At 43.1% G+C, this 26,552-nt stretch overlaps 1 protein-coding gene across 2 annotated transcripts in view; it reads right to left on the bottom strand.

The window, feature by feature from the left end:
* Window positions 1-26,552, bottom strand: part of tec (tec protein tyrosine kinase) — a 266,972-nt gene that overhangs the window by 114,956 nt on the left and 125,464 nt on the right. For both annotated transcript variants that reach the window (XM_072496724.1, XM_072496725.1), the window contains exons 4-7: window positions 19,661-19,742; window positions 17,846-17,974; window positions 16,329-16,366; window positions 5,889-6,118 (exon numbers count right to left, since the gene is read on the bottom strand). In XM_072496724.1, the coding sequence (XP_072352825.1) occupies window positions 5,889-6,118; window positions 16,329-16,366; window positions 17,846-17,974; window positions 19,661-19,742 (479 nt within the window). The remainder of the gene's footprint in view (window positions 1-5,888; window positions 6,119-16,328; window positions 16,367-17,845; window positions 17,975-19,660; window positions 19,743-26,552) is intronic.

Here is a 26,552-nt window from a genome sequence, read left to right on the forward strand (position 1 = left end):
CTTTACTGAAGTCCATCTAAACAACATCCACCGCCCTCCCCTCATCAATCATCTTTGTTACCTCCTCAAAAAACTCGATTAAGTTGGTGAGGCACGACACAGTTAAGATCCCAGCTGATGTTACGACTGGACAGTCAGCCCCAGATTGGAACCCTGGCTCAAAAGACAGCAACTTTTATTTTTTTGTTTTCAGACGTGAATGAACAGAATAACATGACTGCCAATTCAATAAGAAAACATTTATTAAAAATAAAAAGAGCAACTACAATACAAAACTATTTCACCCCACCTATATCTTCACAGATGCACATCTCGAACAATGCGAGTCAGAATACAGAAGGGAGATAGAGAACCTAGTGGAATGGTGTAACACCAACAATCTCTCCCGCAATGTTTCCTGAAATCATTGACTTCAGAAAGCAAAGCACTGTACACACCCCTGTCTGCATCAACGAAGCCGAGGTGGAGATGGTTGACAGCTTCAATTTCCAGGTGTGCACATCACCAAAAATCAGTCCTGGTCCACCCACGTCGACACTACCACCACGAAAGCACAACAGCGCCCATACGTCCTCAGGAAACTAAGGAAATTCGGCATGTCCACACTGACTCTTACCAACTTTTACAGCTGCACCATAGAAAGCATCCCATCTGGCTGCACCACACCCTGGTATGAAAAAAGCTCGGCCCAAGACCGCAAGAAACATCAGAAAGTCGTGAACATCGCCCAGTCCATCACAGGAACCTGCCTCCCATCCATTGACTATCTACGTCGCCCACTGCTTTGGGAAAGCGGGCAGCTTAATCAAAGGCTCCTCCCACCCTGCTTACTCACTCTTCCAACTTCTTCCATTGGGCAGGAGATACAAAAGTCTGAAAACACGCATAAATAGATTCAAAAACAGCTTCTTCCCCGCTGTTACCAGACTCCTAAATGACCCTCTTATGGTCTGACCTGATTAATACTACACCCTGTATGCTCCACCCGATGGCGGTGTCTAAGTATTTACATTGTGTACCTTGTGTTGCCCTATTATGCTTTTCACTCTACCTCGGTACATGTGACAATAAAAAATCCAATGTTTAGGGACAACACAAGTTACAAACTGTTTCTTATACAATAATGTTCTCGGTAAGTATAGTCCCTGTAAACAGGCCAACTGTAGTCAGACACACCACACTCTGAAACGTGGCAGCTGCCATCCAATATAGCTTCTGTGGATATCTCATCAAATCCTACCAAGATGCCTGTAACACTGAGCCAACAAGTTTTACTGGAATTCTGACTTCCAAAAGAGTGTTTCTAAAAATTCACTCTCAAAAAATATGCCTTAGAATCTTCTCCCAAACAAGCTTTCTCTCAGATGCATTCACCAAGAATCCACTTCCAATACTTCAATCTCTCCTTTCGGTATTCCTCATTATTGGGTTCCCATATGCATTCAAACCTCCATACAATCTCTTGGGTACCAGCCATGCCAATGGAACACCATAGGCTGTATTAAGAGGTCAGGATTTCTTCCTGACACCCTAATCCTGAGTTAGGATTACATCAGATATCTGGCTTCTTGCTCGCTGACTTCACCAGATCTGCACCTTTCAGTTGTCTTTAACTGGGAGCCTCTTTCTGCCCCTTCCTTTACCTTCAGTGAACCAGCACCTTGTTCAGATTCTAGTTCTTTATGCCTTCAATTTCAATCTTCCTGGGACTTCTCATTCATTCTCTGCTTTCTCAAACTCTCTATTCTTTAGCTTCTGGGCCTTGCTTTCTGCGCCTCAATTCATTGCCCTGCCTCTCTGCTGGTAGTTTCTATCAAAGCTGCTTTCTTCTCAGATACCTGGTTCCAACTGAACCACAAGTTCTTATGTTTTTCAGTGTGGGCTCCTGGTTGCTAAGCAACGGCCTAGTCTTTCTTTAAACACTGTTTGCACGTTGTGAACCCTTTAGTTACAATGCAGGCACCGTTTAAAATGAAACCAAAACCATAGACATGAAGGCACCTTTGGTTAACCTGAGCAACTGAAGTTTTAACCCTTCCTTATACAGAAACACAAAATTAAACTTATCTTAAAGCTTTATCCTACTTCCTATACCAAAAATACAAATATAGATTTAAAACGACTTCTGTTTCCTGACAACACTACATCTTCCCCAAGTTTCTGACTCTATTCAATGCATTATTTACATTATCCTACATATCCCCCAAAGTATCTGCCTTCATCCCTGGTTCAGAGATAACCATCATGTTACTTTCACCAATCTCCGCAACACTGTTCGTAGCTTTCTTGCATCGGATTGAATAGGATTCAGGTTTTCCATGTTCCCTCTCAAATTTTGTTAATGTTGCTACCTAAATAAAAGTTGCTGTTATTGTTTTTTGACTTCTTCCCTCATAATTTTATTCCCACATGTTTTAATCATTTTCCCCGCTTGTTCCCTTCCTCCAGCTACATGACATTGTAAGTTGATCCTTCTGTTCTGGTACTGAGCCCAATCTTTCAAAATCAACATTTTTCCTCTCTTCCCCTAAAAAGCAAGTTAAACTACATTCTCCAATCTACTTTTCCTGTCAAGTACTTGACTGTGGCGTTGCCACATAAATCAATGCTCAACTTTCCTGCAGCTCCATGATTTAATCTATTTCTCCAACAAATTCTGCTCGATGATCCACATTGGCTCCCAGCCGTCGAAAACCACAATTGAATATTTTTATCCACACGTTGAAATCATCTCTGTTGGCTCACTCATTATCTCTCTAACCCTTGCAGCCCCACAACCCTCCCAAGAACTTTGCATTGCTCCAACTTTGGTCTCCAACACATCCTTCGCTACACCATTGCCTGCAGCTATATAGGATTGAAGCTCTTAAGTTCCATCCCTAAAACTCTCCATCTTCTTCTCTTCCTTTCAGAATCTCCATAAACCTGCTAATTTGACCAAGTCTTTAGCCATACATCCCAGTTTTCTCTTCTTTGTATTGGGATCAACTTTTAGATGATACCAAGTACATTTCGTGATTTTCCTATGAGGAAGGTGCAAGTTTCTGTTGTCACTTTACTCAGCAATTTCCACAACCCTCATTTTCATAATGCAAACTCATCAACAGTCCCAGACCTTGCCTTTCCTCTGTACCTGACCAGCTGAGTGCCCACTCTCATCCAATGCAAAATTATAAGCCACCACAAAATAAATATTCCAAACTAAATTTATAAAGGACAAAGTCACAGTGCATGCAAAAATCAACTAACTTTCCTTTTGATATTCTGTTTATGTCTGCCTGCTTCTGCCCCGTTCCAGCGTGGATAAAACAATAGGAGTAAAATCATCTAAAAATTTAGAAGGATAATGCATTTATGAAATTAAGGTTCAATAATATTGAACAAATATGGGTTTTTTTTTGGGGGGGGGGGGGGGGGGTAAATATTCAGCTGGACACTGATAAGATCAAATTAGTGATACGCCCAAAGCACTGACTCAACATGGAAGCTTGAAAAGGCCAACCCACTTTCAGGTTCAGGTCTTATAAACGTTTTCTCACCAGGTTACGGGTGCCAAAAGCACACTCAATTGGAGCTCACCAGTTTTTAAGTGACAGAAAATCGCTCAGCTGCAGCACCCTAGGTCTGTGGAAAAGGGAGCAGATCTCGGGATATCCAGATTACAAATATGGTTGGATAGTAGGCTGGGAAATTATGTGGGCCCCTGCAAACATCTGTTGAAAAATTCATAATATATGTTTTTGGAGTTGTCTCCAGTGGTCCCTTTTATGATTACCAGTTGGGATTTCAATGCCCAGTGAAATGGCATTAGCCACATACAAATTTCAAAATGAACTGGTCAGAGCGTAACTGGGGTCTACCAATGGTCATAATTGCTGACTTGTATAAACTAAATTCCATCCATCGGTTTTGGATGGGAGTTTAGGGAATCCATTTAAAGGCCTACCTGAAAGTGGATTCAAGCGGCCAACACAAAGAAGGAGGTCCTTACTGGCCCTTTCAAGTGAAAAATGAGGGCCAGCATTTGAACGTTTCCCTTATTAATTCTTTTGGAAAACTGCTCTATATATGCACTTCTTCAATATCCATGTTGTAACGGGTTTCACTCCTCCCACTCTACAGCTTATAAAACAATTTTTATGATTGGCATCAACTGGACAGCATTGTGCCCAACTCTGGGCACCACTCACATTAGGAATGGTGTGAAGGTACTGCAGAGGATTCGGAAAAGATTTACAAAAATAATCAATCTAGGGATGAGGGACTTCGGTTACATGGGTAGTTTGAGAAACTGGGGCTGCTTTCCTTTAGAGAAAATTTGATAGAAGAGTTCAAAATCATGAGGAGTCATGACAGAGAAGATATGGAGAAACTATTACATTTGGAGAAAGGATCAAGAACCAGAGGGCATCGATTTAAGTTGACTGTCAAAAGAAGCAATGATGGCATAAGGAGAAGCTTATTTAGTGTAGCAAATGGTTAGGATCTGGAATGCCCTGCCTGGGCGTGGTGCAGTCAGACTCATTCAAGGCTTTCAAAAGAGGATTGGATAATTATCCGAAGAGAAACTATTTGCAGAGCTATGGGGAAAAGTGAGGGAAGCGGGACGGGTGAGTTGCTCTTGCAGAGAGCCAGCAAAGACTCTATGGGCCAAATTGTCTATTTTTGTGTAATCATTCTATGATCTGTTGGTCACATACTCAAATATGCAATGTAGTTAAAAGTCACAGTTGGAAGGGCAGCACTGTGGCGCAGTGAATGCATGAAGATATTTTGGCAACTGTCTAGTCAGTTATAATTTGCATCTTATCATAATACTATAAACAGAAAAAAATAGCTTGATTTGAAATTTTAAAAACTTAGCACCTGATCTATAGGTCAATTTGAGTTTTGCCTTATTCGTTTAAACACTGCAGTCTCACGGCGTCGAGGTCCCAGGTTCGATCCCGGCTCTGGGTCACTGTCTGTGTGAAGTTTGCACATTCTCCTCGTGTTTGCGTAGGTTTCGCCCCCACAACCCAAAGATGTGCAGGGTAGGTGGATTGAACACACTAAATTAACCCTTAATTGGAAAAAATAAATTGGGTACTCTAAATTTTTTTTTTTTTTTATAAAGTCACAGTTGGGAATGCGAAGTGAGGCAAGAAGCTTTTCATAAAGATTCAGAAAAATCCTAATTCTTAACATTCTCTTATGAACTATCGAATACTAAAATTAACAATCAGATTTAAAATTCTTAAACCAATTAAATGATCATGAAAAATGCCAGATAAAAAGTGCAATACATCTTTTTCTTTTAATTGATAGCTATCTAACATATCAGGACACTTCCAGCTATCAGGAGCCTAAAGTGCTCAACTTCACAACATAACTAATGATGATGGGTCCGATTTCATGGTCAGCACTGTCGTTCATTACTCTTGCCTACAGACCTTATATGGATTTTTGCACTGCAAGTTTCTTCTAGCCAACAACCCAAAAAGCGCAATTGTTCCACAGGGTTTCAGGGGCCTGTGTGAACAGGTTAAGCAACTGTTTATTTCCTTAATCAGGTTGAAAAATTGTTGACAAACAGCATTGCTGAACTAGGAAGCAAAGTTTAGAATAATGAATTCAATGCCAAATCAGATACAGAAATCTGAATAAACAAATATTTTAAAACTGCTAGAAAAGAGAAAATTGTTCTTTTAAATTCCGACGTCTCCATGATCAAGATCGGAAGGATGGCAACTCCACACAATAGTAGAAGATAATTTTCAGTGCTACAGATTGGGTTAATGTGTAAAGCTTTGCGCAGTTTCTGTACTAACAGCAATGGAACCTCCCAATTTACTCTAGAATTATCGTCTGCTCGATCACACTGTGCATCAAAAGAAACAGACACTTACCCATTTTTATCTTTTGCTTTCCACCAATGCACATCACATTTCTGCAACAGGACATATTCTTGACCCTTAAGTAGATTTAGATCATGGGTCTCTAAAGCTTCAAAGTCATACATTGCTAGAACCATCTCCTCCTCTTCCTCCTCCTCCTCCTCCTCATCTTCATCTTCATCTTCATTGCGTGGCAGGGGAGATGGAGGCTTATAAAGAAATCCTGGTTGATTGTTACGTAGCTGTGAAATAGAATAAAGGGACAAGATAGAACACCGTTTAACAGAAAATAACTTCTGTGAATCGGATACTATCCAAATCTGGTTATATTTATGAAATTAAATCAAAAAATGTATCCAGTCTTGTAAGTTAGATTGGGATTCCATGTATTTCTAGATAACAAAGCATTAAATGCATGAAGATATTTTGGCAACTGTCTAGTCAGTTATAATTTGCATCTTATCATAATACTATAAACAGAAAAAAATAGCTTGATTTGAAATTTTAAAAACTTAGCACCTGATCTATAGGTCAATTTGAGTTTTGCCTTATTCGTTTAAACAGTAAAACTTTGAAGTATAATTAGAGAGCCATTTTCACCTTGAAGGACCCAAACACCCTCCTTGTGCTAAGGGCAAAGTTTGTGAGAATTCAGTTGCTCTTGTGATAAACAAATACTGCTTTAAACTCTCCAGATGCATTTATTAACATCAGCCCGAGAGATAAAGTAGGAATGAAACCAATGTGACAGAACAAGGTTAACATTCCATTCAAATTTTCAAGCAGAGGACAATTTTGTGTTCAAAACGTTATCGATGTAACTAAATGGTCAAACCAGAAGAGATAAAAGAGCCAAATGACTGGTCCTGCACTTCTAACTGTAATAAGTTGTTAAAAGGTAAATGGCTCGAAATACCCTTTAGGTCAAGGGCCACCAATATCCTATAAAGAAGTACTGCTCGAGTTAAAAATGCTAAGAACAGCCTTTGCCTGTAATAGCACCCTTTTGTGACCCTATGTATGTTAATCAGAAAACTGGAATATACCAGCTCAGTTGGGAACTTGAAGTCCATGTGCTTACACCAGTGTTTCTGCCTTGCAACGGTATCATAGTCTGCCAACAAAGTGGAATTGTGGATTTCCCTAGCCAAACAAATTGGGTTGGAGAAGCTTCCAATTAATCAACGGAGGAACTCAGATTTTTGGTTGAGAAATAGGCTAAAAAATCCTGTCGTGGAGTACAGGCTGTTTGTACACGTGGGTGAATTGATTTCTCAAGATGGCTGCTTCAACAGGTATTATTGGGGATCTGGGAGAATATGGCCATGATCGAGAGGCTTTCAGTGCATTTGTGGAGCAGCTGGAGATGATTTGCACAGCTAATAATATCCTCAAAGAGCCTGATGATCCAGCTTCTACTCGGAAAGCGGGGAAAAGGAAATGCCGCGATCAGACATTTTGAATGAGCTTCAGCTGCACTACAGTTCCAAGCCATTAGAGGTTACAGAGAACTCTTGCTTTGGAAAAATGAAGCAGTTGCCCAGTGAGAATACTGGAGAGTTCATCATGGCCTTGAGAAAGCTGTTGATTCATTGACATTTAAAAATCTCAAGAGAGAGCATTGCACATTAGATTTGTGTGCAGTTTAGAAAGGGAACAGATTTACAGAAAGTTGCTGACACTGCCAAAGTTAACTTTTGATAGTGCTTACTGAACAGTATTGTCATGGATATGGCAAAATATGACCCAAGAAGTTGTATTTAACAATGACCAGTTGTCTGCTGAAGCAATAAAGTTGCATTTAAGCAGAGGCACCAAAGACGAGATTTACCAATAGCAGTGTTACAACAAAGTCTCATTAGCAGTGCTTAGGTCAACATTAGGCACAGACTTGTCCATTTGTCAAGTCAGAGTGCTACAGTTGCAAGAAGAGGGTGGCACGGTGGCGTAGTAGTTGGCACGGCTGCCTCACAGTGTCAGGGACACAGGTTCAATTCCGGCCTTGGGTGACTGGTCTGTGTGTAGTTTGGACATTCTCCCAGTGTCTGCGTGTGTTTCTTCCCGATGCTCCAGTTTCCTCCCACAGTCCAAAGATGTACCGGTTAGGTAGATTGGCCATGTCAAATTGCCCCTTACTATCCAAAGGTTAATTAGGGTTGCAGGGTTACAGGGATAGGGTGAGGGAGTGGGCTTGGGTGGAGTGCTCTTTCGGAGAATCAGTGCAGGCCCGATGGGCCGAATGGCCTCCTTCTGCATTATGGTGATTCTATGAAGAGGGATCTTCTTGGCAAGGTGTTGTACAGAATGTGAATGGAGAAACCGCTTTCTGGAGGAAATGACAGTCACTGCCTACAGTTATTGAACAGCAACAGAGTTGGCCGAGTCCAGTAGAAATCAAGATCCAAGTAACTTACGATGGACCTCCGGCACGCAAGTCCTCTTGCAATCAAGGCTAACATTGATTGGGGCAGCACGGTAGCATAGTGGCTAGCACAAATGCTTTACAGCTCCAGGGTCCCAGGTTCGATTCCCGGCTGGGTCACTGTCTGTGTGGAGTCTGCACGTTCTCCCCGTGTGTGCATGGGTTTTCTCCGGGTGCTCCGGTTTCCTCCCACAGTCCAAAGATGTGCAGGTTAGGTGGATTGGCCATGCTAAATTGCCCTTAGTGTTGGTTGAATGGTGTTACTGGGTTATGGGGATAGGGTGGTGTGGGCTTGGGTAGGGTGCTCTTTCCAAGAGCTGGTGCAGACTTGATGGGCCGAATGGCCTCCTTCTGCACTGTAAATTCTATTTAAAAAAACAAAAAACATACCATTTGCCTTCCTAAATGCTTGCTGCACCTGTATGTTTTCTTTTAGTGATTGGTGCAAAAGGACACCCAGGTCCCTCTGAATGTCAGCATTTCCCAAACAAATGCTAAATACAAATTCAAACAAATGTTAGCTGTCATTTGAATCACAAACTGGCAAATTGTTTTGTTTATTTATCGCCATACACCTCACACTACTGCTAGCACAACAACAGCTGAATTGTTTCTTAGAAGACAGCCTGCAATGAGGTTTTCATTGTGGAGGCCACATTCAACAGAGTCAGTGGAAGAAAAACAATCTAGGCAGAAAAAGATCCATGATAAGGATAAAGTGAGAGAAAGAAATCTGAAGTTGAATGAAAAGATTAAGGTGAAAGATCACCATAAGTGATTGAAGTGACTCTCAGGAAGATTTGAGAAATATGTGGCCCTCACACATATTTGGTCAAGCTGATCAGTAGTGTAAAGGTTAGGTTTGCACATTTGGTCACGTTTTACCAGAGGAAGTTAAAAGGAGGAAAAGAGTTGGGAAGAATCAAATAAGTCTGAAGAATTGGATAGCTGAAATATGAGTAGAGTACCAATAGTTACTCCCAACACAAGTTCAGTTCAGATACAATTCAGACTTATCAGACATGTCTGAAGACGTGGAAAATTAAATTGAAGGTCAAGGACAAAATCAATCATTGTAGGAGAAACCTACTCCTCAGAGTCAGGCCAAGATTGATCAAGGTCCTTCCCAAGATTTGCAAGTTTGAGTCAAGAAAGGAGGTAATCTCTTGAGTATAGGAAACCTGTGGTTAAGTTGGATTTGTAAGTAAATGAAAAGCAAGAAATATATATAAGTCGTATGGAATTTTAACTTTCTGTAACTCATTCATTAAAGAGGGAAGAGTATAACAGCATCCTACTTTAGCCATTTGTAATGTGTGTATAGCAAACTGGGAAAAAACAGTTCAGTTGGGTATTTGAACTCCATCTGCATGTACTAGTGTTTCTATTCTGCAACAGTATCACTAATTTAAGCCAAGGGTTCTTGATACCACCAAACGTATCTATCTTGTTAAAAGTCCAGAAATAGACTTCTGGTGGCAACATGAAGGTGGAGGTCACACATTAGGTGGCTCCTGCTAGAGTCTTCAATTTTTGGACTTTTATACCCAGCTTTGGAGATAGTTTCTGGATGAGCTAGTTTGGGAGGTCATAAGGAGTTGGGGGAATGACTAAGTACCATAAGAAAGGTCTTGGAAAGAAGGTGCAAATGAAAGCCTGTCGGCGAGTGTTGCTGTGAGTCCAGCAGGAGGAAAGATGGGGAGGGCTGGGTCGTCGGGCGGGGCTGCTCCCATCACGGTTGAAACTCTGACCGAGGTGGTGTCAGTGGAGTTTGAAAGGCTGTTTGCCAAACATTTGGAGGTTCTTCGGAGGGAGATGATAGCTTCACTGAAAGAGCGGGTGGAGGAGGCAATTGCCCCGCTAAAGGTGGCAGTGACAAAGGCGTTGGTCGGGGTCCGGGAGCAAGGAAAGAAGTTGAAAGGAGGTGGAGGCAGCACCGTGTCAGCACAGCAACCAGTTCACCTCGATTGATTAGGAGCTGCGGAGGGTGGCAGAGATCAATAAAGGGCTCAAAGCCATGGGGAGGACTTGGGGAACAGGGGAAGTCTCGCCGTCGGTGGTTTGGAGACTCTGAAGGCAGTGGCGAGGGGGGGCATGATTTCATTTAAGGCTGAGGTGGATAGGTAGGAGAGGGAGGAAGGCCTACGATTGATAGAGGAGATTTTGGGGGTGGATGGGAGGTATGCATAGGGGCCCAGATCCAGGACTCCTGGCAAAGAAGGAGGAGTTGCAGGTGAGGTTTGATTTACTGTCCACGGGGAAAGCAGTGCGCCAGCTGGGAAGGGCGAGGAGGGCTGCCTATGAGTACTGGGAGAAGGCGGGGGAGTTGGTGGTGGCTCCAGAACAGATTAACAAGGTGTTTAAGGAGTTTTATAGGGACTTGTATAAGTCGGAGCCACCAGATGATGAGCGGGAGATGAGGGAGTTCCTGGGAGGGATGAGGGGTTAGACTTCCCGAGGTTGGGTGTGGTGGGTAGGGCAGGGCTGGAGCAGCCGATGGAGGTAGAGGAAATGAAGGGGGCAATCGGGAAGGTGCAGGCAGGGAAGGCGGTGGGGCCAGATGGGTTCCCGGTTGAATTTTATAAAAGATTTAAGGATAACCTGGCACTGTTGTTGATGGAAATGTTGGGAGGACGCAATGGACAAAAGCGATGCGGCAGGCCTCCATCTTGTTGCTGCTTAAGAAGGATAAGAATCCAGTGGAGTGTGGGTCATACAGGCCCATATCTCTGCTGAATGTGGATGCCACGGTATTGGCAAAGGTGTTGCGTTAAGGGTGGAGGTGTGCCTTCAGAGGGTGATTGGGGAGGAACAGATGGGGTTCGTCAAGGGCAGACAGCGGTCATTGAATGCGAGGAGGCTGCTGAATGTGGTGCTTTCTCTGGCAGAGGGAAAGGAGCCAGAGGTGGTGGTGGCATTATATGCGGAGAAGGCATTCCATCGGCTGAATTATTTAATGGCGGTGTTGGAGAAATTTGTGTTTGGGGTCGAAGTTTGTGGCGTGGGTGCAGCTGCTGTACAAGGAACTGATGGCAAGCTTGCATACGAATAATATGAATTTGGAGTATTTTGCGCCAGGCTCTTCAGTGGGGGACATAATGGGTTTGCTTCAGAGATATGGGATGTTCTCTGGGTATAAGTTGAATTTGGGGAAAAGTGAGTACTTTATGGTCTCCCCTCCGGGAGTTGAAGTGGGGGATTGGGGGGGCTGCCATTCCATACGCAGCATCTCACTGGAGGTATCTGGGGGTACAGGTGGCCCGGGACTGTGCAGGTCTCCAAAGTTCATTTTACTAGTTTGGTGGCGAGGGTGAAAGCTGATTTGTTGAGGTGGTATAATCTTCCTCTGTCGTTGGCAGGCCAGGTACACACAGTGAAAATGAATGTTTTGCCGCAATTCTTGTTTTTGCTTCAGTGTCTGCCGATCTTTTTGCCCTAGGCATTTTTCATGGGGGGTGAATAGGCTGATCTCTTTGTTTGGCTGGGCGGGTGGGGGGGGGGGGGGGAGGAGAGGTGGCGAGGATAAGGAAGTTAATACTGCAGAGGCGAACAGTGGGGTGGGTTGTTAGACCTCCTGAATTTCATGTATTATTATTGGGCGGCCAATGCAGAGAAGGTTCAGGGATGGAACAGCAGAAGGGGATTAGGGAGATGAATGATCGGCTTTTGGAAGGGCGGTTTGCGAGCTTGGAGGAGCTGAATGAGAGGTTTGGGTTGGTGCGGGGTGAGAGTGTCAGATATATGCAAGTACGGGACACTGCGAGGAAGGTCCTCCCGACCCTCCCAATAGCGCCCGCCTCCTTTCTCCTGTTGGGGGCGGTGCTGTCAGTGGGGGGGGGGGGTGGTCTCAGCGATTTATGGGAGGATTTTCGAGGGGGATAAGGTGTCCATGGAGGGGATTACAGCAAAGTGGGTGGAAGAACTGGGGATGGCACTGGAGTAGGGATTGTGGTGTGAGGTGACGCGGGGGGTGAATGCCTCGACTTCGTGTGCGAGGCTGGGGTTGATACAGCTGAAGGTGGCGTACAGGCTGCACCTTATAAAGTCAAGGATGAGCCGGTTGATCGAAGGGGTGGAAGATATCGGTGAGTGATGTGGGAGGGGCCCAGCGAACCACGTACATATGTTTTGGGCCTGACTGAAGTTGGAAAGGTTTTGGAGAGCGGTTTTCAGCACCATTTTGGGGTTCTGCATGTTGATGTGGAGCCTGGTCCCTGGAAGCCATATTCAGGGTGTTGGACCGGTCGGAGTTGTAGATGGGTGCAGCGGCAAATCCTTAGCCTCGCCTTGCTGATTGCTTGCAAGCGGGTCTTGTTGGGGTGGAGGACAGCTGCTCCACCCTGTGCCTCGGTGTGGCGGGGGGACCTGGAGTTTTTGGCCCTGGAGAAAGTGAAACTTGCTCTAAGAGGGATAACTAACAGGTTCTACAATAGTTGGAGTTTGTTTATTACGCATTTTGGGGAGTTGGTTACCATTGGCTGCTGAGGGAGGGGGGGGTTAAATGTGCTTAGTGGGTCTTGTGTTTATTGTAAACTGTAAAAAAGTGTTGAAAATTTGGAATAAAAATACTATGAAGAAAAAAAGTCCAGAAAGACAAAGGGAGACAATTTTCTCCAGATATTTAGGTGATGAAAAGCATCCAAGATGGCAAAATTGGACCATAAGCCAAAAATGTCAGTTTAGTCCAGTCTACCATGAATATATACATGAACAAGTAACCTACATAAAACATAACAATTGGCAGCTATAATAATATTTAACATGTAACATTCGGCTCTTTTAGGTATTGCTTATTTCATATTCTCAGAAGTGTATTGGTAATCAGCTGACTCAACCAGATCTTGTAACCACTACTTGCGGTTGCGATTTCGAACCATCTGTTCTTTCACATTTAGGATTGTGTTCATGTTCAGGCTGACCATAGAGTTATTGTGACATTTGATGCGTTGTTTGTTGCTGCATCTGAAAACCGTATCTACTTGCCCGCAGGTGATGATGGGTGTTAAATTTGTGCATGGCTATTTTGTGCATGGCTAGCAGAGTTTTCCCTGAGGAGCGATCAGTTCCTTCACAGTACTGCGTCATTTGATGTTCATGGTTCTTTGCATTCCTTAGACAATGCCACTGGAGTCCAAGTCGGTTCTTACGGGTTTGGACCCTCACCTTCTGGCCAATGTATAGTGGCAGAAACTCTACACCTGCATATGTCATGCATATTTTTCATCTTATTCTGCCTTTGACGTAGATGATCTGTGATCTCAATTTGGTGAGCTGATAACTCGGTAATGTGGATCTCACCGGCCGACTAAACAGAATCTCAGCAGGTGAAAGCAATTCAGAGTTTTAATGATGTTGTGTAAAGATGCAAAAATGCAACTTGGATACTTTTCCCTTTTTATCAACACTTTTGGATCAAGGATTTGGCTATCCTGGCTATATGTTCGCCCATCCTGTACGAATTATTATATTGAAGCAATGATGTGATGTGGCTGATGGACCATCGGTCACACATGTCTTCCATTTTATTTTTGACTGTTGTCAGATACCATTCTCTTAGGGCACCATAAAGTCTAAAGATAGCATTAACAGCGCAGGCCACTATGGAACACAACGCATCTTAAAGCTTCTGCATGATACAAAACTTTGAGTGGTAGCAGGAGCCTACTATTGACTGTGAACAAGTCTGTAGCGATCTGGATCCATGGTGATGATGTATGGTTGGAGAGATTCTCTGTTGTTTAATCTTGTCAAGAACAGTATCACTGATTGCTCGCAAACTCTCGGGTTTCAGGCTGTTCCAAAGTGGCATCCGAAAAAAAATTCCCAATCATATGGCCATTTGCCTTCGGTGTTCAGCTTCTACCACGTTTCCTGGAGACTGGATACTGGGCTGCCATCAACACTCTTTGGTGCTGGCCTCAGCACTTTCACTTTCCAAAGGAGACTCTGAACCATTCTGTTCTCGGAGTGTACACACCTCGATTGCTACAGTCTTCAGACTGACTTACCTCATGGTTGGTGATCATATTAAGTTGGCTCCATGCCGGCAAATCTTCTGCCGATCCTGCTACATCCACTATATAGAAAGTCTGAGTAGGGAACAGAGGCATTTTATTGTTGAGCCATGGTATGCTGAGAATCTTACACTTATGGGTTGGACCACAATGGACTACAGACTTTCACATGGTATATATTTTTGAGAATGTGGAACAGTAGAGTGTTGATATTTACACCTGCAGCAATTGTCACCTCAGTCAATGCCAATCAGGCTTGTCGAGGCAGACAATCCGGCGTGTTGCAAAAGTTTATATTTTGTTAATGGAATTGACCTGTCTCACCAAGTGTAAAAAATATTGTTCCTCTGTGGTGTCTTCACCTCAAACCATCCCTTCCATTTTGGTCATGCATTCCCCCATTCCGTGTGTGGGTCTGCACTTGGAGATTCCTGGAGGTGTCTCATCTCCCTGTTCCAATGGGTGGCACACTCCTGCAGTTTGAGCTCTGGCTTCACCCTGCATTGTTACAGCTGGACCTCCTGCAAAGTCTGACCAGTGCCTCAAACACCGCATGCCTAGTATGAGTCAGCATTTGGAGGGCATCCACATGGTTCGTGGGGGAGTCCACAGATATTACACAACTGGGTGCCTTGGATATTGTACCAACAGACATCTCGGAACATACATTTAGCTAATACTGTCTTCTTACAATAATTGCCTGATATCTGTAATATGCACTCCACACTGTCCTTACAGCTTTTCCTCAAAAGGAGTGGAGGCAATAATGGACTTCATAATTTGCTCTGGAGTTCAGCATCAGAAAAATCTTGTCTTTTCTCTACACTGGTTATCAAAGTCATCTAGACAATTGCTGGTTTTCTCCCTGGACGACAGGAATTACAGGTGGTGTACCTTCCACAGCTGGCACAGATGGCCTGAGGTCAAATGATGTTTTTCCCTCCCAATGGTTTGCAGACAGGATGGTCCTGGTGCTTTGATTGGCTAATGTGGGCAAATTGGGCTCTGATGGGCAAAGACGGTAGGATATTGAGTAGGTCAGCACATGAAAACACAATACTACACTGAACTCCGCAGCTGAAACTGCTGTTACTTTTCTTTGCTGGCTTGGGCAAACCAAGTTACCTTACCTAGACAGTGGACCTCTATTGTGAAAGTGATGATCCAGTCGCTGCACTTAAGTAGATTTAGATCGTTGTTTCCAGCTGTTGAGCAATGCTGTTGGCTCAGTACCCCTGATCTTTATGCTGTTGGCTCAGTACCCAACTTATCTTTTTATAGATTAATACAAATAAAGCTGAAGACGTGGAGGGTAAATAGAGATATTTAATGGAGACTTTGTGTTACTACTGCTATGTGTGCTGCTCATGTGAGAAAATGGATGCCTGCCATATCTCCAAAATCATGTTCTATGGCAACCTTGCTCTCTCAGCACAAAACTCACATCTCAGGTCACTCACATCTGCAAAGATGTCGGAAAGTGAAACCTCAGGTTGACCAGGGTCGGGAGATGATGCGTGGAACGTCCTCGCTGCTGACCACAGTGCTTGGAGGCAAGCAGTCGGGAAGAGCATGGAAAAAGCAGTTGACAAAAGAAATGACCAGGTATCGAAGAGAGCCCATTGGGAGAAAAAACATCGACCTCGGGCCATCTGTGGCAGCTGCAGGAGGGACTGCCACATACAAATCAGCACCTAGAGCCACAACAAACCATGGTCAATACAGACCTGACATTGACCCTGAGCATCTATGACAGCCGGGTGCCTTCTTAGGTTCAGCAAATCACTTCACTTCTGTGAGGACAATACTATAATACTCAAACATAAAGTTAATCTGCAGGAGCTGCTGGAACAGTTTTGCTCAACTATAGCAAATAACTAATGACCTGATATTTAGCTTTCATTACTAACAACTCTTAGAAATATTGTTTACACTTAGTAACAGACCATTAATAAGGGCATGCATATAATTGCAAAATATTAAGGAGAATTAATTAATTTTTAAATAATTTCTTACCACATCGTCTGGGGTTGGAGGGAGTGGCTTTCGAGTAACTAAAAAGAAAAAACATTACTTTCAACATAAATCTATAAAAAGCTGTGCTAATGTTTAACTATAGTCAAAAGAATTTGGTTTGTAGATTGATGGATATTTCTACAGTCAATGCTTGATTGGGCTGCCTTTCAAGTGTTATTCAACAGAGGCCTTAAGCACTTTTAATCAGAAACAAAGTTTATTCTACAAATTTAGTTAACATTTTTAGAAACACACACTAAGCATTTTTATCAACTACCAACATAAATACCTCACACAGCTACAGTACTCTATGTATAACCCTTTATAAATTTCCCCCTTAAGCCGTTCCAATTTAATAACAAGATCCCATAATCAGGAAACCCTTTAGCTGTGGCCCAGCTAACAGCACTCGAACTGGTTTAGATGCTCTTGTCTCCTTTTCAAAACAGCAGGTTTGAATTCCTTCCAGAAAGCAATTATTTATTTTCAAGTTATCAAGCAGTCTGGACACAGCTTTTAAACTGAAGGTAGAGAGACACTCCAAGGTACTGGTCTATCTGAATACAGCAGGCAAATGTGAAAACGAAAGCAAAAAACTCAAGAGCCACCAAAACAAGCCCAGACCAAAATGTAAGTAAAACCCAGGGCCACAGCCCAGTTCCACCCACACAATGACATCACTGAAGACATGTGATAAGACAAAACATTTATTTAAGGGACACTCCCATGACACAGTAAACATTCAACATACTCATAAGCAAATTTCAATCAAAGCCTAATCCAGAAATTTGAACGGTAAAAATGACTCAATAGTAGGTAAAGGTGATCTGAAAGACTAAAAATGCACAGGAACCCTGCTGAATTACCAATTGTGAATGCGGTGTATTCTTGACATAATTTATTGTATGGACAGCTTGGTCATTATTTGCTTAGACATTCAATGATCATTTGTGCAATGAGCATGTCAACAATGACAGCTGAATTTACCTATAAACAATAGTAACTACATGTCATAAAAAACAATTCACTGGGTTTAAAGCACTTTGGAGCATCTTAATAATAGCATTAATTATGGACTGAATGACATGAGGCTCAAATTTCTTCCACGATGTATGATAAAGGTCTGACCTGAAATTAAGCCATTTTTCTTTTAAGTGTGCCCCTAACAGTCACCTAAAACAGGGGTTAGACTACTTCAATATGTAAATGAGTAGCCTCATGCCCGTTTTGGGTTCCTTTCCAGAAATTGGGAAACACGGACATCAAAGCCTGTTTGCTCAGGATTCTTCAGTGTCTACTGCAACCCAAGCCGTTGTCGCCAACTAAAGCAGAGTTCTTTGAACCAGATTGGTCAGTAACTCAACAGTCTTAATAACTGCTGTTTTCCAAGCCTCACTCTCTCTCACCAACCAGAACCGTGCACCACCAACCCCCACCCCCACTCAACATGGCAAATGCGCAGTATGCTTCCAAATTAAAATACTTGGTTCATCAGCAATAAAAAATGCAATACTTACTATTACCAAAGAGGTTATATTCCTCACAACCTGGAGCAAGTTTATCTGCTTGTCTACAACATTGCCATACTCCTTCTGCCCAGAACCTTGGATGATATTTTGGCACTATTAATTCATTATTTCTTATTTCTAATTTAAGAAGATAAAAAAGGTACAAATTAGCTTCAAAGAATGATGATCAGAAAGTTAAATACAAGCCCAGTTGAGGAAAATAGATTCTAATTTCAGAACAATCAGATCTTGTCTAAATTTAAAGCTCAACAATGTCTAAAGCAGACTGAACGTATGCTTAGAAGTAATTTGTTTAAATCCGTAAGTTGAAACTGAACGGCAATTTCCTCATGAAAGCATGTTAACTTTACTAGTATTAGGTGCTTGAGACCTACATGGAAAGTACCAGAGCCACGTGCTATGGCTCTCTGCAGTGCTGATATCATCAGCAATGAAGTTTAACAAAAATAAAAAGTATGAATAAACTGAAAAAAACAACTTTTCAGACAACCAAGTTTATTCCTTCCACAGATGATATAGTAACAATTGTCTCAATGACGTTACGCAATCTAATGAATCCTCCCAAAAATGTTCTATAAATGCTCTTATTAGCCAAGCTATAGCAGTAACTGAAATGGAGTAAAAACGAGATAGCTGGCTGGATTGAGACTACTCTGTACTATTGAACCATTCCCTGGTCTACTGAGGAAACTCAGATATACTGTTATTGATTTCAGTGCCTGAGGCTAGTCATCCAACAAGGAGCAGAGAGAGAAGGGTGAAGAACTTGCCTGTGGGTCAGCCATGATGGCCCCTCTGCTTTTGACGTATGCACTTTTCTCCCATCATTGTTTCACATGCCCTTTCTAACATCACCTGTTATTCTCAACCCAAGAGGACTGACGGAACAACGACTCTAATGATTTTACTAATTCCACAAACTTGATTTTCTAGTAACAGTTAAAACAGTTCAGCATGTGCTTTTTTTTTTCCTTCCTTCCTGCTAAAGCTTTCCTACGACCTGGTTCTCCACATCCCCTATTTTATAAATTCAACATGAAAAACCATAGTCATTCAACTGTCTGCCATGACCTCCTACCATAATACATCTCTGCATCCGTTTGAGACAGTGCCACTTTCCAAACATAGATGTGCCAAATTTTCAACATCAAGAATTTACCCTTCAGCAAAAGGGTTAACCGAATTAACATTCCTAGTTTTATAGGATTACCATACTGGGCACCACAAAACCCTATTTGGACAGCTACTGATTTCAATTAGAGCCAATAAATAAGCTAAAAATTTGAAGGACGTAAAAAATAAATTGTGTAATCGCATTGGCATAATGGAGAACTGATTTGGAGGCACATAGAATGAAGAGTTTCTGTGTATAATTTTGTATGTTTCTTTGGAATTTGAAAAAAAAAACCCTCACAAATTTTATGGCATTTCATGGAGTATTTTCTTCAATTTGAGTTAAGCAGTCTGTCAATAACACTGAATCAAGATAATGGATCTCCCAACCTAACAGCACTGTGGGTGCACAATCATACGGACTGCAGCAGCCGTTCAAGGCAGCAGCTCACCACCATCTCTCAAGGGCAATCAATGATGGGCACTAGCCTGGCAACCCAAAAATCCCTGCACAAGTCAGCAAAATGAAGCTACCTTAAGTGTGGCCGTGCAAAAAAATGTTTACAGTGCCACACGCTAAATAAATAATCCATGTAAATAAAAATAAAAAGGGGGAACTTGTTAGCAATACCCAGATACAATGAACAAATAAAACATTAGAAAAAGATGATTATTACTTAGAATTCTTACCTTCTTTTAGCGTTTTCACCCACACGCTTCTACTCTCAGCAGTTGGAGCAAAAATATACAAGGTATTACAGTCATATATAATCTGGAACAAAAAAAAAGTTAAAGTCACAATGATGGGTATAAAAATTCTAGCCATTGCATCACTTGCATTGGACAGACAATTGTCAGAATTGCCTCATGGCTCATCTCACTCTAAAAAGTAATAAAGGACCAATAAATGTTTTTGATGAAACAATCATTTTGAAAAAAGGCAGGTAAAACATAGTGAGAAATATTTAACACAGCAACCCAGAGCGTTCAGGAGAAATACATTATCTTTAAAAGCAAGAACAAACTATTTAATATTGAAAAACTATGGATAAATAAAGAGACACGAGTAAACTTAAAACTAAATAGAAAACCATAAAATAAGTTAATAGACAATATAGGATTTGGTGACCAAAGGGAATGTAATGAGGTTGGAAATAAGTTAAAACACAATTAAAAAAGCAAAATAGAACTATAAAATTAAATTAACAAGCTACATAGTAAAGTGTGGGTGTCATAGAAGTAACAAAAAAACATAGACATTGGACCACTATGAACTGCTCAAGCTTTAAATCCCATTATTACAGTGAAGTCACAAATATTCAGAAGAGAACAGAGCAGGAATAGACCATACGACTAATTTAGCCGGCTCCACCATTCAATATCATGGTTGATCTTGGGTTTCAAATCAACTTTCCTGCCCATTTCCCATATCCTTGAGAGATCCTATCCCTCCTTGATATCCTCGAGAGACCAGACATTTGTCTTTCCCAGTCTTAAATATAGTCAATGATGGAATAGCCACAGCCCTCTAAGGTAGAGGATTCCTCAGGGTCAGAACCCTCTGACTCAAGAAATTTCTCCTCAGTCCTAAATGATCGACATCTTAGTCCAAAACTGTGCCTCTGCATTCTAGATTTCCCCAGTCAGAGGAAACTCCAGAGAACGTAGGTCGAATTTACTCAGCCTCTCATTATAGCACATCCCTCTCAGCCCAGGGACCAATTGAGTAAACCTTCAATGCAAGCATATCTTTCTTTAAAAATGAAGACCAAAACTGCACACTGCATTCCAGGTGTGGGTCTCACCAAATCACTGTTCAACTGCAGCAAGACTTCTTTATTCTTGTTTTCCAATTCCTTTGCATAAAGGTAAGCAATCCATTTTCCTTCCAAATTTGAGGCAGATATGAGAATCGAGAAGGTAGATGTGGAGGAGCCTCAGCCTTTGCAACTGATCAACAGATTTGAGGTGTTTGCAGCCTGTCAGGATGAACGTAGGGGTTGCAGGGCCAATAAGAAAGCTGGCCATGGTACAGTGCTACATGAAGTTATTCAAGTGAGGGGAGTTAAATAGTATTAGGGGACAGCATAGTCAGAGGGATAGACACAGTTCTCTGCAGCTGTGAGAAAGTCTAGAAGGCTGTGTTGCCTGCACAGTGCCAGGGTTCAGGACATCTGCTACGGAGTGGAAAGGAACTTGCAGTGGGAGGGGGAGGGTCAATTGGTCATGGGAGGGGTCAGATCAAGTGGTCGTGATTCACATTGGTACAAACGATATGGATATGGCTAGGAGAGAGGATCAGATTAGGAAACTAGGGGATAAATTAAAAAACAATCTCAAACTCAATAATTTCAGAATTATCACCTGAGCCATGAGCAAATGGACATAGGATAAGCTAACATTAGAGAGTTAAATGCACAGCCCAAAGTTTGGTGTGGGAGAAATGGGTTTCAATTCATGGGGTCGTGGCAGCACAACTGGGAGAAATGGAAGCTGCACAGGGATGTTCTTCATCTGAATCGTGCTGGGACCAGCTTTCGGATCATTTTAATAACGAGGGCAGTAGAGGAGACTTTAAGATAAATAGTGGGAAGAGTTAACTGTGGGGAGAAAGTGATAAATTAAAGAGAGAAAAGACAAGAGAGTAAGGCTGCAAGAAGTGTGGCAGGAATGGACAGAGCATACAAGCTTTAGAGTGTGCCAGTAGAGAGGGGTAACGATTAAGAAAATAGTAAAAGGGCTGTTTCAGGCACTGCATCTAAATGCTGGTGGCATTCAAAATAATAAGGATGAATTGAGGGCAGAAATAGAAACAAATATGTCTGATCTGATTGTCATTATAGAAACATGGCTTCAAGATGGCAATGGCTGGGACCTGAATATTCAAGGGTAAATGACATTTCAGAAGAACAGGAAGCTAGGAAAAGGTGGAAGGGTAGCCATGTTAATTAAGGATGGCATTAGCACATTAGAGAGAGGTGACTTTAATTCTGGAGAGCAAGATGTAAAATATATGTTTGGGTAGAGATACGAAATAGTAACGGTGGGAATTCAGTATTGCTGAAAAAGAGACAGCAACTGGGACATGCTCTTTAATATGACCCGTCAGCCATCACGCTGTCACTGAAATTCACATACTACATTTCTCATTTGTGTGAGCAACATAAAATTGGCTGTATTAGAAGATTGGTCTGATTGACAACCTTGGCCCGAGCCATTTGCTCACCACGCAAGCTTGATGCTGAAATAGGGTGCATCATCCTGCAGGACAATGGCTACCCTAATCAGGTCAATTCACACTTTATATCATGCACAATTATGAGCAGGCCGAAGGCCGCCATCTTTGGCCCCAAAAAGTGCCAATCTACCACAGACTACCCTGGAAGGGCAAGGTACCTCAAAAATTTGAGCAATAGGCGAAGCTGGCTGTTTCATGCTGCTACCATGCACTAGCAAATTAAGCGTTATTCACCACTAACAGGATCTTGCCGTCACGCCACCAAAGAGAGGTTCTGCTTACCACGAAATAAGCAATTTGGTACATGAATCTCTGTGCCAGTGTGATGCTAGGTATGTGGGCCGTATGTCCCAAAGAATGGCAGTATCAAACAACATGTCCCAGCCGCTGTTCACAACAAGCAAGGTGCAGACCGTACCCAACCAGCTTCTGCTTGCAAAACTCTAAACACATTGTCCAACATTAGTTATAATCACGCAATTGGACACCATCTACTAAATAATCCTGTGTGCTAAGATTACACTGACAACTAATTTAAGTTTGTCAGTTGGACTTGCAGTGTGGTGCATGTGTGTGTGCTGGAAGCTACATATACTAATACACAGGGCCTTGTTCTTTCAGACAAAGAACACACACATATCCCACTATTTCAGCTAAACAAAATAAGTGACAGCCATTCAATGACTCATTGCTCAGAGTATTGCCTTGACCATTCAGGATCAAACTGCCTGGACACCTTGGCAGTGCTAGGCTGGAGCCCAGGCTGGTAGTGCCAGGGTAGCAGACTGGCACCAGCAGTGCCAGGGTGCCACCCTGCCCGGAGAGCAAGCACCTAGGGGCCTCCGAACCCCTGGGAGACCCCCACGAGTGTTGTTCCACCTGTAACAGCACTCGCCCGAGGTCTTCGAGGTGAAGGGGATAGATCCCAACACCTCGGTTACCTTAGCAGCTTAGCACCAGGAATGGAAAGGTGTCACCCTGCCCAGAGCCTGACCACCCGGGGGCCTCCCAATGGCCGGGGAGAACCCCCCCCCCACCACACACATGTTTGTGTGGACCAGTGCTAAATGACGCCATGGCGAGCCATGTAGATTCCAGGAGTGGCATCTCCTGCCATGTACTGCCCATGTTGCACCACAGAGCGCTGACTTTCAGGTGCAACATGGCCGGCAGATCACAACCAGTCGTTTGAGCCAGGGCTCCATTCTGGGATCTACCGTCTATCAACTGGAATCATAACAAAAGCATTCAACTAATTTATTGGAGTTCTTTGAGAAAATAACTAGCAAGGTGGATAAAGGGGAAGCTTTGGATGCAGTGCACTTAAATTTCCAGAAAGCATTTCACAAGGTGCCATATCAAAGATTATTAAATAAAGTAAGAAATCACTGTGTAGAGGGTAACATGTTATCGCGGATAGAGGATTGTTTGGCTGGCAGGAAACAAGCTAATAGGAAACAGAAAGTATGCATGAATGGGTAATTTTCAGGTTAGCCAGATGTGATGAGTGGAGTGCCACAAGATCAGTGCTGGGCCTCAACTGTTCACAATCTGCAGTGTATCAATGATTTAGATGAAGGGACTGAATGTATAATTCATAAATTTGGTGATGACACAAAGTTCCAACTAAGTGGTGAAAGACACAATGGGCCTGCAAAGGGATATAGGTAGGTTAAGTGAGTAGACAAAAAAATGGCAGCTGGAGTATAATGTGGGAAAATGTGAACTTGTCCACTTTGGCTGGAAGAACAGAAAAGCAGCATTTTATCTAAATAGAGAGAGATTACCGAATTCTGTGGGACATGGTGATGAGGGTCTTGGAACATGAGTCAGGAACATTTAGGCCAAATGGCCTCATTCTGCACTGCAGACTCGATAGGCCGAATGGCCTCATCCTGCACTGTAAATTCTATGATTTCAATGAAGTGGGAAGTTGGAAGGGGCTCCCGTGTACGCGTTGAATTGGGAGGATACGGATTTTATTAAGAGGGTGTTGGTGGCCATCTTTGACCTGGACCGACATCAGTTGATCGGGAGGGGAAGAGAGCGAGACCTGAATTGGGTGCTTGATGTCAAGCTAGATAGGTCATGCCACAAATCCCTCTAGATATCGGCGGTGGCGAAAGAGCCAATAGGGTTTATGGAGCAGATGGGGGAGCGGACCACTGGAGATTTAGGCACACGAGGGAGAAAGTGTTATTCTTCTTTTCACATCTGCATCAGGTCTACTCCACATTTGACTTTTTTGTGGTGGGTAAGGCACTGCTCCCAGGGGTGGTAGGGGTTGAATATTTAGCAATCGTCATATCCAACCATGCTCTGCACTATGTGGAACTGTGTTTGGAGAAGAGCTGCGCTCAGCAACTCCCGTGGAGGTTGGATGTGGCATTGCTAGCGGAAAAGGGCGCATGTGAGGGAATACCTTCTGCTACCGGGACATATGCGGAGTCTAACAAGAACAGAGAGGTCTCATCTTCCACATTCTTGGGGGCGCTAACGGCGGTAATTATGGGGGTGGGACCAGATTTTCATTAAGGCTCACAGGGACATGGTGGGGAGGGTGGAGAGACAATGGCTGGCAGAGGAGTTGTTGCTGGTGAAGAGGAAGAAGCTCCAGATGGAGTTTACGGTGATATTGACAGGGAAGGCGGTTAGCCAACTATGACATGCGAGAGGAATGTCATATGAGCATGAGGGGGGGGGGGGGGGGGGGGGGGAAGAGAAGGCTCATTGACGACAGGCGGCCTCTCAGGAGATAGTTCAAGTTAGTGCCCGGGGGGGGGAGGAGTGGTTTCTGATCCAGAAGGGCGGAATTGAGCACAAGACCTTTTATCGGGGTTGGAAAGGTCAGTGCCTCCAGAGAGAGGCTTGGATTGGCTCCAGTTCTTGGATGAGTTGGACTTCCCAGTGATGGAGATGGAGAAAGTGCAGGGGCTGGAAGCATCTCTTTGGGCTCGAGGAAATTATGAAGTGTATCAGTTCCATACTGATGTTGCCTCCCGGGTGCACGGGTCAGTATTGTCTCAGATCGGCTGCAGGACATACTGATGGGGGAGGGTGAACAGCCAGTTGTCATGGTGCATATAGGCACCAATGATATAGGTAAAAAAACGGGATGAGGTCCTACAATCAGAATTTAGGGAGTTAGGAGATAAGTTAAAAAGTAGGACCTCAAAAGGTAATAATCTCAGGATTGCTACCAGTGCCACGAGAGGTCAGAGTAGAAATTCAAGAATAGTCAGAATGAATACGTGGCTTGAGAGATGGTGCAGGAGGGAGGGGGTTCAGATTTTTGGGACATTGGAACCGGTTCTGGGGGCGGTGGGACCATTACAAATCGGATGGTCTACACCTGGGCAGGACTGGAACCAATGTCCATGGGGGTGCTTTTGCTAACACTGTTGGGGAGGTTTTAAACTAATGTGGCAGGGGGATGGGAACCAGATTAGGAAGTTAAAGGTCAGTAAAGAGGCAGCAACTAAAGCCAGTAAGGTACGAGATAATAAACTCAATGTGACTAAGGGGAAGAGTAGACAGGGAAGAGATGATGAACGCAAAAGGACAGGTGGTCTGATGTGCATTTGTTTCAATGCGAGAAGTGTAGCAGGTAAGGCAGATGAAGTTAGGGTTTGGATTAGTACCTGGGAATATGATGTTATTGGTATTGCTGAGACTTGGTTGAGGGAAGGGCAAGACTGGCAACTAAATATCCCAGGGTATAGATGCTTCAGGAGGGATAGAGAGGGAGGTAAAAGGGGTGGAGGAGTTGGATTACTGGTCAGAGATGATATCACAGCTGTGATTAAGGAGGGCACGATGGAGGATTTGAGCACTGAGCCAATATGGGTAGAGCTAAGAAATAGGAAGGGTGCAGTAACATTGTTGGGACTTTACTACAGGCCTCTCAAAGGCGAGCATGAAGTAGAGGTACAAATATGTAGACAGATTATAGAAAAATGTAGGGGCAATAGGGTGCTCGTGATGGGAGATTTTAACTTCCCCAACATTGAATGGGACTCATGTAGTGTTGGAGGCGTAGATGGAGCAGAATTTGTAAGGAACATCCAGGAGAGCTTTTTAAAGCAGTATGTAAATAGTCCAACTCGGGAAGGGGCCATACTGGACCTGGTATTGGGGAATGATCCCAGTCAGGTGGTTGAAGTTTCAGTCGGTGATTACTTTGGGAATAGCGATCACAATTCCGTAAGTTTTAGAATACTCATGGACAAAGACGAGAGTGGTCCTAAAGGAAGTGCGCTAAATTGGGGAAAGGCCAAGTATAACAAAATTCGGCAGGAGCTAGGGAATGTGGATTGGGAGCAGCTGTTTAAGGGTAAATCCACA

This window comes from Scyliorhinus torazame, chromosome 3, assembly GCF_047496885.1.
Source record: "Scyliorhinus torazame isolate Kashiwa2021f chromosome 3, sScyTor2.1, whole genome shotgun sequence".
NCBI classification, from domain to species: domain Eukaryota; kingdom Metazoa; phylum Chordata; class Chondrichthyes; order Carcharhiniformes; family Scyliorhinidae; genus Scyliorhinus; species Scyliorhinus torazame.